The sequence below is a fragment of the Leuciscus leuciscus genome (assembly GCF_965113295.1).
Source record: "Leuciscus leuciscus genome assembly, chromosome: 19".
Lineage (NCBI taxonomy): Eukaryota > Metazoa > Chordata > Actinopteri > Cypriniformes > Leuciscidae > Leuciscus > Leuciscus leuciscus.
This window is the reverse complement of record NC_138743.1, coordinates 30,211,991-30,228,172: the sequence shown is the minus strand read 5'-3', so window position 1 is coordinate 30,228,172 and position 16,182 is coordinate 30,211,991. Positions and strand designations below refer to the sequence as shown.

The 16,182-nt window shown below is 38.4% G+C and overlaps 1 protein-coding gene and 1 long non-coding RNA gene across 2 annotated transcripts in view; one reads left to right on the top strand and one right to left on the bottom strand.

Annotated features, from left to right (window-relative positions):
- The window catches only part of btbd7 (BTB (POZ) domain containing 7), a 59,836-nt gene that overhangs the window by 30,224 nt on the left and 13,430 nt on the right, over positions 1-16,182 (top strand). The window contains exons 3-4 of the mRNA XM_082148373.1: positions 948-2,072; positions 12,802-13,010. Coding sequence (XP_082004499.1) covers positions 948-2,072; positions 12,802-13,010 — 1,334 coding nt within the window. The remainder of the gene's footprint in view (positions 1-947; positions 2,073-12,801; positions 13,011-16,182) is intronic.
- On the bottom strand, positions 4,200-11,857 carry LOC309482828. Its single transcript, XR_014200390.1, has 2 exons — positions 9,797-11,857; positions 4,200-9,753 (listed from the first exon to the last, which is right to left on the bottom strand). It is a non-coding gene; the product is annotated as an uncharacterized lncRNA (long non-coding RNA).

The following is a 16,182-nucleotide window of genomic DNA, read 5'->3' as shown; positions in this document are numbered from 1 at the left end:
ACAACAACAAAAAACTCAATGATCATGTTTAGAAACAGTTCAACAGCACAGAGAAAAAGAAACTCATTAAATTATTGACTTCACCAGTCTTCTTATTCTCTCACTGTAACATCTTGTCTGTATTAATTTAAAGGCTTGGAAATTGTATCACAACTGTCAGCAGTTGCTTCGTGTGGTTTTATTTATTTATTTATCCCCCCCCCCTTTCAGTATCCCACAGAGTCTGGCTTTAACGGCATATTCTGATGTGAATATTTTCATGTCTTTGCTGTCTGTGAGATCAGTAAAGTAATGGTGCTTTCAAAATGCTAAGCCATGCATGACAGTGGGCCTACAATGAGAAATGGAACATTGGATTGAGACGTTAAGTGTCGTCAGGGAGATATTAGCCTTGCTGGGGAGGACATTAGATGACTTCATAGTTTCCTTTTTTGGCAGGTGAAAATTTAGAGATTTAGAGGGGGGAAAAGTTAAAAGTACACATTAAGTGGTTTGGAGATGCATACTTTCCTTTTTGAAATTGGAATTGTTTATGCAGTGCTACGTCAAGTAGTGATCTCTTGCATGCACTATTTAAAAAATTAAACTTTTTGAATTTGTTTAATTGTCTAAATTTCTTCAAAAAAATAGCACAAATTTTTTTGGGTCTAATCCTAATGGATGTCTGTTATAAAGAGACAATTCTTGAAACGGAGTTCAATTTAAATTAGTACTTTTTTTTTTTACTCATTGCATTCAATTTTCTCCACCAGTCTTAAGCTATTAAAAGTCAATTGCATTTCAGAATTGTTCTAAAGCACTTGCAAAAAAGCAAAGCTCTGTGGTGTTGCATTTATTTGGAATAAACTTGAATTGTAACATAGGCAGACCTCACAATGCACATTTTCCTGCTGACAAATTTGAAGACATCCAGACTCTTACATGGCATGTTTCTTTTCTGTCACCAGGCGCCTCCTATGCACCACAGGGTTATGGCGGCGAGTCCAAGCTCTACAGCCTAGAACATGGCCCTGAAAAACCTCAGGACAAGAAGAAAAAGAGCTCCGGTTTGGCTACGCTCAAGAGGAGGTTCATTAAGCGACGCAAGTCCAGTCGTTCGGCCGACCATGCGCGACAGATGCGCGAGCTCCTCTCGGGGTGGGATGTGCGTGATGTCAACGCCCTGGTGGAGGAGTATGAGGGCACGGCGGCACTCAAAGAGCTCAGTCTACAGGCGGGTCTGGCCCGGCCCGAGGCTCGCACACTGCAGCGTGATTTGGCCACCCTTTATCAGCACAAGTACTGCACCGACGTGGACCTGATCTTCCAGGATTCCTGCTTCCCAGCACACCGTGCTGTTCTGGCCGCCCGCTGCCCGTTCTTCAAAACCCTGCTTTCGTCGTCACCGGGTTATGGGGCTGAGGTGTTGTTGGACGTTGGGACTGCGGGCATGGATGCGCCCATGTTCTCCTCGTTGCTGCATTACCTCTACACGGGTGAGCTGGGCTCGGAGGACGTGAGGTTGCAGAACGTGGATGTGCTGGTGAGACTGAGCGAGGAGTTCGGTACGCCCAACACCTTAGAAGCCGACATGCGAAACCTCTGTGAGCACATGCCGTATTTTGACTCGCTGCTGAGCTTTTCCTCGGACTCTGAGCTGGTGGAGGCCTTCGGAGCAGGTGGACCTTCTCCTAGCGGCATGGGAAGTGGAAATGCAGGGTTGAGCCACAGCTTGCCTGATGAGGAGCTAAGGGCCCATAAGGCAGTGCTCTCGGCACGCTCACCCTTCTTCCGCAATCTTCTGCAAAGACGCATCCGCTCGGGTGAGGAGATCACTGAGCGCACTCTACAAACCCCCACCCGTATTATCCTCGACGAATCCATAATTCCCAAGAAATATGCCAGAGTGGTCTTGCACTGCATGTACACAGATGCGGTTGACCTTTCACTGGTGCTGCGCGGGAGCCCTTCCGAAGGCAGTCTTGGTGAAGTCCAGGCGCTAGTGGCTGGGAGAGGATGCATGAGCCGAGCCGAAGAGGCCATGGAGCTCTACCACATTGCCCTCTTCTTGGAGTTCAGCATGCTTGCTCAAGGTAAGTCTTCACACCTTCACACCTACCTTGTTTGGTCCGGGTTTTCAGACTTTTCGGTTTGATCCGAATCAAAATTACAGGTGTGAAACCTCCCCCGGACCACGGTCTGGACCAAACAGACAAAATTTGGTCAGACGAAAAGAAGTAGTCTCAGTCCGGATCAAACTGAACAAAGGTTTGGTTCGTTTCTAGTGTGAAAGCACTTTCTATATGGTTTGGACTTTCAGACCATTTACAGGAAGTTCTGGTGGTTCTCGCAGGATTGCTTGTAGTCTTCTCCTCTTTTCCTGCCAGCGACAATAAAATGTTCGCACAACGAGGACGTTCATTTGGTGAATTTGAACTAGCTTCGAGTATAGTTGGTGCTGCAGGTAGTAATGGCGTAATAATAACAGTATAGTGGCAAAAATATACGTCTGTTCATTCATTCTTGTCAAAGTTATTTTATTTTTTTTGCACTTCAAACAAACAAAGTCAATGTACAGTCAGAACTGCAATATATACAAATAGAAAAAAACAAGTGGGGGGGCTAAACATTATATAAAAATACCAAAGGATTCACAAACAGAAACAGTTTTAATTGCTTTCTTATTGTGGGAAAGATAGTCTTGATTATATATCTGCATTTCTTTTTCAAGAACCAAACACAAATTGACAACACGCTGACGACAGACGCACGCCCGTTTACAAACCAATCATTGTCAAGATGCAGCCCACATAGATGATGAAAACAGGGCGCAAGTATGTCATGTAAAGTTCTTCAGGGCGCTCGCATAATTGCAATGTGAAACCAAACCAAAACTTACCGAATGCATAAAATGTATCAAAACATGAACTTTAGTTCGGACCTTGGTGCGGACTTTCAGGTGTGAAAATACCCTTAGCCTCTCTTTTATCCATTATTTCTAGTCTTTCTCTTTTGTTTCGTTGCTCTACAATCGCCCAGCTTTGTTTACTGCTTGATTAATTCACAAGCTGTCAAGGGACAATCTGAGGAACAGGGTGGGGTTGCTATAGTTTATGCGCCTCATGTTGGGATTACTGTTTGTGAGAGACTCCCATATGTACCCAACAACGATGTACTGCAACCTCTGCTCTCCTCTTAATACCCTCATCCAATTCCTCTTATATTAATATTACTTAGGGAAACAGGGTTTCTAAGGAATGTAGAATTTGTCCTGTTGTTAGGAGTGTATAGTTAATATTAATAATGATCAAAGTGAGATAAATCTGCTTCAGGGCCAACTTTCTGAAGAAGCCCTATATTAAACACTATTAACCTTGTGTAATTATGGCAGGAGGTAGAAGAATAGGTCACCCACCTCAACACTTGCATTTTAGATTTAAATTTCTAATTTCTTTTTGTCAATGTTTTCTGCAGGGTTCAGCTATTGATTTATGTATAATGTCCCGAGTCTGTAGTTTCTAAAAATGACTGTTTATTAAGCCAGTTCTTATTGGTTGGGCTGTGCTCATTGGTTAGTCTCTGTGATATAGCTAAAGCATCTTGATATTTTGTATGCCTTTTGATGAAATTTGATATGGCTCTCTATTACATGTTTAAAAGGTTTATGTATAGCCACTTATTTGTTAAGTACATGCAATATGTTTTATGCTAGAGTTTAAGAGTGGAAAAGAATGTATTTTTATAGCATAATTTTTTACTAAATGAACCATAATAATATGAAGAATGCTATAGATTGTTTTCATTAATGCTCTAACACAACACTCTATGCACCAGTAACAATATACCTATAATGTTCAAAAGTTTGGGGTTAAAATTTGTTTATAATCAGTAAAGGCATTTATAATGTTACAAAACATTGAAAAAAACTGTTTTAAACCTTGATAATAATAAGACATTTTTCTTGAGCACTAAATCAGCATAAAAGGATTTCTGAAGGATCACATGATACTTAAGACTGGAGTAATGGATGCAGAAAATTCAGTTTTGCCATCACGGGAATAAATTGGATTTTAAAATATATTAAAATTGAAAACTGTTATTTTAAATTGTAATAATATTTCACAATATTAGGGCTGTTACTAACTGTTCATTTGTTAGAGTAATCGGTCAATTATTTTGACGAATATGAGTAATGTAAAAAAAACAAAAAAAGTAATAAAAATAAACCTAAGCAAACAATAGCCTTTAAAATGACTTAAAATACATATATAATAACAATGAGGAAATAATAATTGGTTCAAATAAGACAAATAATCATATAGTTTTATTAAACAACACTGTTAAAATACATAACGTTTTATAACAAATGCCTGCAGAGAGTGCCAATGGCCTGGGGATTGTTGTTGTTACACTTTACATCTCAAATCCTTGTTTAATATTGGCCAAACATTTAACTTATTTGTCCACTTAATCTTTAATATTTGGCCACTTCTTTATGAAAGAAATGCTACAGCCACTCTTATTTCTTAAACAAGAATATGTGGACATCAAAACATGCAAACTCAGAGCCAGGGTTTCAACTTTTAAACTTGCTGTTGGTGTAGGTTTATAAATGATTTACCTTACAAATCTGATCAAATGACACATATTGTGTTCCCACAATGTTACTGTTTTACTGTATTTTTGATCAAATAAATGTCAGCCTTGGTGAGCATAAGATACTTCTTTCAAAAACATAAAATCATACTAACCCCAAACCTTTGAACATTAGTGTATGCATCAATATGACCAATATCCATATTAATTTGCATATTTATACATGAAAAATGCCACTCCAGAACCGTTTTTGAACATTTAAGTGATTTGAGTTCAGTCAGTTTACCTTTTGGGCCATTTTTGATACTTGAAAGTTTGGGAATGTTAATATAACGTTTCTGATTTAAAAGTCATGAGACGATGAGTATCACAAATCTACTTTGGTCATTACATGGTCTTTTGGAAACTTAATGATCAAATAAAAAGGCATTAAAATCATTGCAGTATTCACTGTTACTTGAATTTTATTTCACCATCAAATTCTACTGACGATATAAAATTAGCCCTACTCACTGGAGGAAGAAATAACTTCCTTGAGTGGTATCTTAAGTAGTTCTCAAAGTAATTTACATCTAATTTATCTCTGCCTCCTTGCCCAAATCTGCCGGTGTATTAGTTCTCAAAAAGAGCCCCCATGTTGCACATTTACTGGCTTGTACATCTCTTGCATGCGTACTTTGTATCATCAGCCCCTATTGTAGAATTAGCCAGATTATCACTATTTACAGCTGAAAGTGATGGGCTTCAGCTGTACTGTGCAAAGATATGTTTTTCAGAGAGCCAGCCATCCTTTCAATTACTAAATCTACAGCACAGGTCTGCAGCGTCCGTGTCAGCTGATCCTTATGACCCATTGGTCAGCTGTGGTTTGTAACAGATAGCGATCCGATTCAGTCCTGTCAGCATAGCCTGATGATGAGCTCAGGAGGGCTTGTTTTCTTCCTGAACATGGTGCGCCATTTGCCACATCATTTCTAGATTTCTTTTCCAAGTGACATGAAACATATGGCAATTAAATACAAATCGCTTGTGCAACCCTGACTTTGATTTGACAAACTTATCTGATTATTTTCAGAAAACTTGAACAGCTATTTTTATATGGTACAATGTTTGTGATGCATGAGATTTTCAACACACAATTTTATGATTCCACATTACTGCATTTGCATTAGTCATTGCATTTGCTTGTTTGTTTTGCAAGGACAAGTCAGTCAAAGGAAGCCCAAGATGGAGTACTCGGCACTGAACACAAGCAATCATTGAGGTCATTTCAGTGCGTGTGTGTTGATAGCCTCCGGTGGGAGACAAAGGTGGCGATGACCTCTAGGAAATAGAGGCACAGCAGTCATTTTACACCCTGTCAGCAGCTGGCCAGTGGATGGTACATGGAAAAGATAATTAATGTGCTGACCAGACAGACACACGTTGATAAAAAGCCACCCATTGGTCTGGAACCGGCTCTGCAGAGGAAAATCACTCTTGTTCACACTAACTGCGGGAAATCAGCTCCTGCAGCTGTGGATCTTGTTAACCTCTTTGTTAAACCTAAGCAATTAATTTTAAGTCGACATATGGTGGGGATGCACAGATGCCATTAACTTGTATCAGTTGTGTATGGAGAGAACTTTCCTAAATGTTTTGTCCTTTCTCGCTTTGTTGGATTTAATTGCTGTGAATTGGTTTGTTTGCCTGTTTAATGGGGAAAATAGACACTTTTACAAAAAAAAAATACTTTTCTTTGAGAGTAAAGAAGCATAAGAGATGTGCTCGCTTTTTTGGCCTCTGATGTGTGCGATTGACTGCCGTATGTTTCCCCAGCTTGCACATGAGTCAATCAAATAAAAGGAGCACAATCATTTTCATAACAACAAAGAACAAAGTCATGTGATTTTCCCTTCTCATTGCTCTCAAAATTGACGTCAAGAGAAAATGTGAACTGGTAGCTGCAGTGAAAGTAACAAAGTCTTGCCCAATGTACTATTGACCTAAAGTTATGTGTTTCATAAACCTAAATAAGCTAACTTGTATCATTATCTTTGGTATCTCTTAGGAAATACATTGTAGAAAAGAGTAAATAATGTATTTTGTTTCATGATACCATGTAGGGCTGCACAATATATTGTTTTAGCATTGATATCACGATGCGCATCCGCAGTAGTCCAATATCAGGATGTGCGATATCAAGTATAGGGATCGTAGTTGATTTGTGATCCGTACGGGCCAGCTGCCCCCCGGTTCGGAACGTATGTGATTCGTCATTAATTGCAAAGTTTAACCATCATAGACTAAAAGTTTATCATTTGCATGTATTTTTTATACATGTCAGTTTAAACATCACGGAACTCACGCTTTGTTTTCTGTGCACGCACAGACCGGTCTGCACGTAAACACCGAATTCGGTTCTCTTTCTCTTTTTTTTTTCTTTTTTTTTCTACACGTGCATGCAAAATTATGTCAGAATTACACACTCGACAAGTATCCTCCTAAACAGTCGGTTATGTGTTGTAAACAACTGAGAAAGAAAACGGATGTGTATCATTATATTGGATCCACATATTCGTCTTAAAGTGACAGCAGCCTAATATACCTGCAGCTGTTTGTCACCAATGTTAATCAGACAACGAAAAAGAAAAAGAAAATCACTTTTGTAGCGTAAAGATTAATTGTATTAATTATATTTAATTTATACAGTGTAGACTATGCAGTGTTGTTGTGTCACAACCATGTGCAAATTAACATATTAGGCCCGCTTTTACATTAACGGTTATTCAGTAACTTGGCACTTGGCCCAACGTAATGAATGACATTGGCTAACCTCAGAGTACTGTCACACTCTCAATCGTAACAGAGATCATTTACATATAAGTCTTAAAGTGCATTAGCAAATTAAACAGCCTGTTTAATTCTAATGGTCAGATAGAGGGTAATAATTGCTCCTGTAAAACTAAATGACGGCTCTTTTTTGCAGGAAACCTAGCTAACTAAGTGGACCTCTGGGTGAAAAATTAGCATCTAATCAGTATCTTACAGGATGGATAAGATGATGCAAAGTGGTGGTACAGAACCGATATCTGACTTTAGCACATGAGACCGTTATCAAACAGTGTGATGGAAATAGGCCGACTTGAAGTTGTTTTGGTGAGGGTTTGTGCCGTGAATGAACTGATAGACCGAGTGACACAGGGCTGAGCGTGACACTGCACCTGTGACGATAACATTAACTGACAGTGTGGCGTGCCATAGGTCTGTTCTGTAGTGCAAATGAAATGCTGCATCGATGGGCCTGCAGGGTGGGAGCTAGAGAGAGCTGTGCACATTTCTTCCAGTTCTCAGCACCTTTAAAAAATGCATTGCTTCTCATTTGAAAAAGAGACATCTGGGTTTTAACAGAGAAATTATTCACAAACTGAAAACCTTTTGTGCATTCCAGTATGTGTTCATTTGTATTTTTCATTCTTTGTTCCGCTTACAGTTTTGTGTCACTGTTCATTAAGTTGAATGGTTTTAAAAGGATGCTTTGATATTTCATCATTATCTAACAATGAAAATTGGACTGCTGGAGCATTTCAAAATTCCATAAAGCAAGGTCTTTGTGATCTTGGTTTTTTCTTTTTTAAAGCTTTTTAGACACTCAATTTATACTTTAATTGAATAAAACCATTGAAATAATATTTTTATTCTTTTTTTGTTTGTCTGGTTCCAGAGTGTAAATGGTGATCGACTGCATATTTTTATTATCTGCTAATGAGCTAAAAACAAAAACAAATCATCAACTATTTATTAAGATTGTTATGCTTTCTTGATAATATTGCATACTTTATTAGATTTAAAGGTATTTAATTTCTTGGGATGCACTGATATTTCCTCTTTTTTTTTTTTGTCGCTATAGCTATCAACCAATATTCTGAAAATAAACCAATCAATCATTTTAAATGCTACAAGTGAAATTAGGTACCACAACATAAAGCATGAAATATATTATTTTGAGATTTGCTTAAAAAGTGACATTTAACAGTGTTATGAAATTTGTAGAATATTTAAAGAATAACGTTAAGTGAGGGTTAGATGATGACATAGCCTAGGTAATCTAAATGTAAAAATAGACCAAATGAGCATGTACAATAATTTAGTAAACAATATCGACTATCAATAAATTTAATAAATGTCTAACATTTAATATGGTGCATCCCTCAGATTTTGGCTTCCCTTTTCTTATGGCTTATTCATTATTTAACATCACAATTTGTTCTGATTTAAGGGAAGGGAATAACAACAATCTTGTGGGTAACAAACACTGTCACCTCATCGCCTCTGTTCCTAGAGAGAACAGGTCTAATATTGATATCTTTGGAGAGAGAGAGTACTTTTGAAATGGCAATGCTTTGATGCTTGTGCGAGTGGTTCAGTCAGATGTCCTTTAGAGTGTGTTTCAAACTCAATACAGAAACCCTTCCTGCCCCCAAGGCACCATTCTGATTAGTATTAACACAGATTGCTGGTGGTGTTTCCATTAAGCCTATGAGAGACAGTCAGCTCTGTAATGATTCTGTCTGTTACAGCTTGTCTGAAAGGTCATGGAGAATTTGAACCTAGCACCTCTCTGGGGCTCCTTCACTCTTTCGCTTCTCATTTTCATCTCTGTATCTTTCAGTAATTTCCATCTTTCACATTCAGTCATACAGAACGGGCTAATTTTCCACTATCTCTGTCCTTTTTGACATTTACCCTCCTAATCTTTACTCCTTCTCCCATTTTTCTTCCTCTCAGCATGTCACAGTTTCTCTCCCCGACTGGCTCACTCTGTCTCTCCTCCTCCTCTGTCGATTAGCCTGTCTACCCCTTATATCAAGCTCCGGGGCTCTGGCTAGGTAATTGGGGTACTGCACTTGTTCAAGGCTAATGGATACCCTAATGATTAGTCCTTCACTGTGTCTGCTCCCTTCCTGTGTTGCGGTGGTCCTCCAATATCAGGTGTACTCAACTGTAAAATGAGCTCAAGACTACCATTAGGTATTTCACATCACATGGCCTTGTTGTTAGCTTTGAGTCCTTGACAAAATGTGTTTCTTAAGAGGAAAACTATTTAAAATGTGTACTGAATATGTTATAAAACATATTCAGTATGTTTATTACTACACCACTTGCTTGTGGTTTAGTTTTCTGTTGAAATTAGTTTTACTTTTTGCGTTGCATCTCTTTATTTGTGTAGTGCAGATCCCACTAATCCATTTAAATTTTAGCAGTTTAGTGTAAATGCAGATTTTGTGCTGTTAATTTGAACAGATGTTTTCATTCCCAATGTTAAGAATCTGCTCTTAAGCAAACATTGAGAGGCTGTTTGAAAAAAACGACACTGTTTATCTGCATTTCCCATGTTTATAGATATGGTAAGGAGATACAGAGTCCACAAAATAACATTTGAAGTACTGATGAAATCTGCTGCGTTTGCTCTGGACTCATTACCATCAAATCTTCTGCACTTGGCTGCACTTGGCTTTGCTTTTGAGTGGAAAACACTGTATGTTGTTTGTGCTAAGTCTTCCCTGCCATGCATTGCTATTGTTTTGCAGACTTTTGTTTCTGGTCTCAATTTAGGACACTCATCTCATGTTTGAATAATTATTAACACCTTGGTGTAAGTTCTGCAATCATTCTTGTGGTTTGAATTTGACTCGGACCTAATCATTAACTTTCATTAACTCGCATTGATTTGTTGCTCTGTGTTCATGTCCAACGTGAACAATCTACACATTGATCACAAAGTCAATAAAGAATGATGAGATTTTTGGATGCTGGGTGACATCCCCCCTAGAGGCTAATATGATACTGTTTTCGGCAAATGACAAGTTTATGGTTCTGTGAGCAGAGATTATAATTAACTGGGACGGGTTTATGAGGGAATACTCTGCACTGCTTTGCTGCTGCATGCTAAATGGTTTCTTGCCATGCAGTGGAACAGATGCAGTGCTACTCTTAATCTTCCGTGTGCTCCAGGCTGGAGACGTGTGAGCCGCCACCCTCAGGCTATGTGGTGCCCATCACAAAAGAGAAGACATTGTCATTAGGTTTCAGACACCTAAACAATACACCTTAGCACTTTGCAGGCTGAATCAATCAGTTAATCCTCCTTTTTTTTAGGCATAGTATATTTGTCAAACCAACACTAGACTCGTGTGAATGGCACAGAATATAAATTAAGACATCAAGTGTTTTGTTTAAATTTAGTTGAATTTAAAGTAGATGTTTGCATGTTTAACGATGGCATACGGAAAAAGTATTCTTTTCCAAGCTTGGCCAAGAAACCTTTGGATTCCCAAGTGATCCCATTTTTGTTCTGTTATTGTAGCAACATGTACCAGCCCCTTAACAGGATGTTGATCAAAACAAAACTGTGATTGGTCACTTCACATCTCTATCAGATGGCCTCTTCTTGAATTAGTGGCTGTTCATTGGCCAATTGCAGTGGCTATAGAGCCGACACCTTATGTTGTTAGGCAAAGGTCTGGCTATGCAAGATGAAATGTGGGGGTACAAAAGACATTCCAAACACTCTCACATACAACTATGGTGACTGATCATATATTTGGAGACATAAGGTACAAGTTGTGGTTTTCAACAGGTCAGGTGTTATGGCATAAGACTACAAATGCTTGTTGTCTGTTATTTGTCTTCCTAAACATCATATGAGTGTTTGCATGGAGAGTCTTGAAAAACTGCTTATTTACTTACAAAATATGTAAGTTCGAAAATGTAATTGTCTCCAGAGCTTTGAGAGAGGCGTCTGCTCTGACGCAGGCTGCCATCCAGTTGAATATTTAATGGTACTGATCAGCACAGTGTGCCTGAACACTTAAAGGAGTAGTTCACCCAATAATGAAAATGTTGTCATTTACTCACCTCATTCCATCACCATGTTATTTTTTTTTCCTCCTTTGTAGCTTGAAGTGAATTATTAGGCAGAGCATTATTAGCATTTATTATCTGAGCTGCTCTTCTTCCATACCATTAAAGACGTATAATGATTTATACTGCCAAGCTCCAAATACGATGTGTGAGGAAATGACTGAAATATAAGTTATTTACTGATAAGCTTACCTTTCACCAAAGCTCTTAAAAAAATCATTAACACTTATTAATTTAGAAAATGTCACCTATACACTGGCATTCAAAAGTTTGGGGTCAGAGTTTTTGCTCACCAAGGCTATATTTATTTGATAAAGCAAATACAGTAAAAACTAATATTGTGAAATACTATTACAATTTAATTGAACTTTAATTTATTTCATTACTCCAGTCTTCAGTGTCACACGATCCTTCAGAAATCATTCCAATGTGTTGATTTGGTGCTCAAGAGACTTTTCTTATTATCAATATTGTAAATAGTTGCTGCTTAATATTTTTGTGGAAACCAGGATGCAGTTTTTTCCCCAGGAGTCTTTGATAAATTGGAAGTTCAAAAGACCAGCATTTATTTGAAATAGTCTTTACTGTTACTTTTGATTAATGTGTTGCGTCAGATACGATACAACACATCTTTACAATTTTGTACACAAACTATTGTTGGAACTGAATTTATCATAATTCCTGTTAGAAAGGGAAAACCAAGCTTGCTCTCTAGAGATGCTTGGCTTGGATTGCATTGGAGTTGAAATTCTCCACTGCTCCAGGGGTCTTTGTATCAAGCACAGAAAAAAAAAAAAAAAAAAAAAAAAAAATTGGTGGCATTTACTGATTAAACTGAACTGAATGCCTCTCCTTTGACATTCGGTCTTTGACTGGAAAAGGAGACCGAATGAATTGAAATGAAGAGACAAAACAGATCAAATCAGTAATTCAAGGCACAGTTTGAAGCAGCATAAAGGAGTGTTTTAGATGTGAATAATTGGGTAAATTATTCATCGGTTCCCTCTGTGACATTTAAATGCATACATTTTCATTAATATTTTAAACATATCTGCATATATTGTGATAGAATATATTCTTGGTGTATTTATGGACTTTTCAAGTGTTATATTAGTCGCGGTGATGAGAATTATTTCAGCAATGGGTAAAATGGATAGAGGGCAGATACAGGTAGTGCCCTATTCTGAGAGCATCTCGATCACCCATTTCTTTTGTTTTAAAATCTTGATTAACTTCGTTTGGACACAGATTTGTATGTTTAAGAGCAGCTGAAGCTCTGTTTATACCTAAATAAAATGCAATGTCTTTGTTTATTCGTCTTAGGCTGTGAAGACATTGTGGCAGACAGCATCTCGCTAGACTCTGTGGTGGCCATCCTGAAGTGGAGCTCACAGCCCTATGGCTCCAAATGGGTTCATCGGCAGGCCATGCACTTCCTGTGTGAGGAGTTCAGCCAGGTCATGACCTCCGATGTCCTCTACGAACTAAGCAAGGAGCACCTGCTGGCGGCCATTCAGTCTGATTATCTGCAGGTGATGACCGTACACCAATTCACCCCGAGTTCTTTTCAGATTTCCCAGTGCAAGATTGTCCAGTTCATGATTTCCCAATTTAGGGAAGAGCTGATTGTGTTTCAAATAATCAATCTTTATAAGTGAACAATTTAATTTTGTTAACTGAAACATGAAGAATAAGGGGTTGTTCACACAGGACATATTATTGGATCCTCAGACTTGCTCTTGACAAAATATATTCATGTTTGCAAAAAAATCTGCTGCTTTTTTAAAAAGGTTTCCTCGGAAAAAGGTTGGGAAATGTTGGTCCGATTGAATAATTTTTTTTTAGCTTAATCTTACAAAGACCTTCACTACAAGGTCTCTTACATGTGATTTTTGTGCTTTTACAACAAGGTCAAGCTTATTTTCTCTCTGGAAACATACAGGGGTAATTCAGGGTAACTGCACTGCATCATATTGCACTATTGGGAAAATTGTGTTTATTTCAGTCCACAAATCAATGCAGGGCTTAAGGCCTATCTATTTCAGACAGCAGAGTGTTAGTATCAGTCTGTTTATCGATCTCTGTTGATCAGGGCTCCCTTCTCTTGAAGGTCACCTGCTTTTGTTTTTGGACAAATTAGTTAACTGTATCAGATGACCCCCTTACGTCTCCTCAGTGAGCTTATATAGAGAGCTGTAACCCCATCTGGGATTTGGCCTGGCACACAGAAGTCTGTTAGCGCCTTCACACTCATGTGTGCTAGCTCTTCAACGTTTACAAGTCTTTGCTTACTCTACCCCGGGTCAAGCCTGTTGAAATGATCTAATCCCTCTAGTGACTGAGAATTTGTAAACAAACATGAACAGAGACTATAGTGTTGGTTTGATAGATATACTATCCCTCAGAAAAGGGATTAACTGATTGATTGATTCATTGCCATGATCATAGAAGACCTGTAAAAATAAGTGATTTTTATTAATTTTTTTCAGGTCTGGAAATGAGATTGAAGTTAATGAAATCTTAAGTCATTGTAATGTCTAATGAATGTACAATGTTTGTAGTTATGCTCAATTTTACATTATATCATTAGCTAGAAATTGCTATTGTCTAGACGAGCTTTAGTAGAGTAAAACTTTAGTGGTATTTTCAGTTAGTTAACAAATCGATCTGAATGATTCATTTGTGAATCAATCTAAATCAAAATGATTTTTGAAAAGTTATGTGGGCTTGGCCTAGATATATAAGAGTTGTTGGTTCACAGAGATCAAGGGCTAAATGGATAGTTCACCCAAAAATGAAAATTTGCTGTTCATTTCCTCATCCTCAGGCCGTTCAAGATGTAGGTGTAATTTTTTCTTCTTCAGTAGAACAGTAAAGAAGATTTTAACTGAAACTGTGGTCTTTGGTGATTCATATAATGCAAGTCAATGGATACCGTCACTTTGAAAGTCAAAAAACCATAAACGGGCAAAACAAAATTAATACCTGTGTCCCCTGGCCATATACTGAGGTCTTATAAAGCAAATCGATTGGTCTGTGCAAGAAACTGAACACTATTTACAACATTATTACCTGTGATACACAGCCTCGGCAAAAGGTCATGAGCGTGTTCATGGCAGTCTGAACTCTGAACCACAAGCTTCCTGTCGCATAATGACATTTGTGCGGGAGCAAACTCAGACGTGAGCTGAAGCTGTTTGTTTACAACAGAGAGGGAAGATGCGTGTGTTGTATTGTTCATCAAAGTGGTACTTATTTGCTTATCCTGGAAGCCGCAACCTATATAAAAAATTAAGATTTCATTCGCTTGCATGATCTCAATCGGGAAGATTGACTTTTCACAGATTCCCAGTGTCTGAGCTGCTGCGCATACGTCATTATGCGACAGGAAGCTCACGCTCCAGACTGCCATGAATGCGCTCCGGACTGTTTGCTGAGGCTGTGGATTATAGGTAATAATGTTGTAAATAATGTTGAGTTTCTTGCACAAGACCAATCGTTTCACTTCATAAGACCTCAATATATTGCCAGGAGCCACAGGTATTCATTTTGTTTCGTATATGGTTTTTTGATTCTCAAAGTTACTGTAGTCATTGAGTTGCATTAAATTGAATCACCAAAGACCACGGTTTCAGTGAAAAATCTTCTTTACTGTTCTACTGAAGAAAAAATTACACCCACATCTTGGATGGCCTGAGGGTGAGGAAATTAACAGCAAATTTAAATTTTTTGGTGAATCTTTCTTTAAAGTGAGTCCACCCTGGGTCATGTCCTAATCCAGTTCCCCCTTTCTCTCCCTCGCCCCAAAATTTCCTGTCTGCATTCTCTTGTACCATAAAAAAGGCAAAAAGCCCCAAAAATAAAAAAAAAATAGGAAAAAGTGTAAGGAAAGGTAAAATTTGGTTTGTAAAAAATGTAATTTAGTTTGAGGGATAACCGATGTCCATTAAACCTGGATCGGCTTCTGTCGATGAATGAAATGAGATTTTGGCTGTGCAATATTCCCAGTAAGAGATAAGATAGCAAAATCATTTTGCTCAGGTTTCACTGGCACCTGCAGGACTTGCTGCTATGAAATTCATTGGTTTTATATATCCTGTTTTTAGAGATTGTTCTGTTGTATTAAATGTGCCATCTTTAAAGGGCATATTGCAGGTTATGTTAGTATATTGTCAGTACCCAGTGAGTCAATATATAGGAAAATAATGTAGGGACTAGATTCTCTTTAAATGTATGCTTATAAAACGCTATTAAGGCTATGTTTTTTGTGAGAATTTTACTTCTGCATCTGACAAACGCCACACACTAAGTGATCTTTGACAAATCCGTGACCATCATGTTTCCTCCGGCGGCCGAACCACATGCTGACGACGGACCGGGCGGTCCCGATGAAGGTGCTGTGACAGTGTGCACCGAAGGAACCGCACCAGTCCGGAGTCTCACTTGGTTCTTGCTTCGGCATCCCACATTGAACTCCATCATATTGCCGGGATTATACTCATCCGGTCTTAAGTGAATGCTACACACTACCGCGTTTTTCGAAGCAGATGCAGAAGTGAAGTCCCGTCTCTTCACCTGCACAAAACGCACCCAGGCACGGAGGATAGCACCGTCATTTTTCTTGTTCGGAAACCTGTGGACTCGACGTCCTGACAGGCTATAATTTACCATGACGATGGAAAATTTAAATACAATAACTATCAA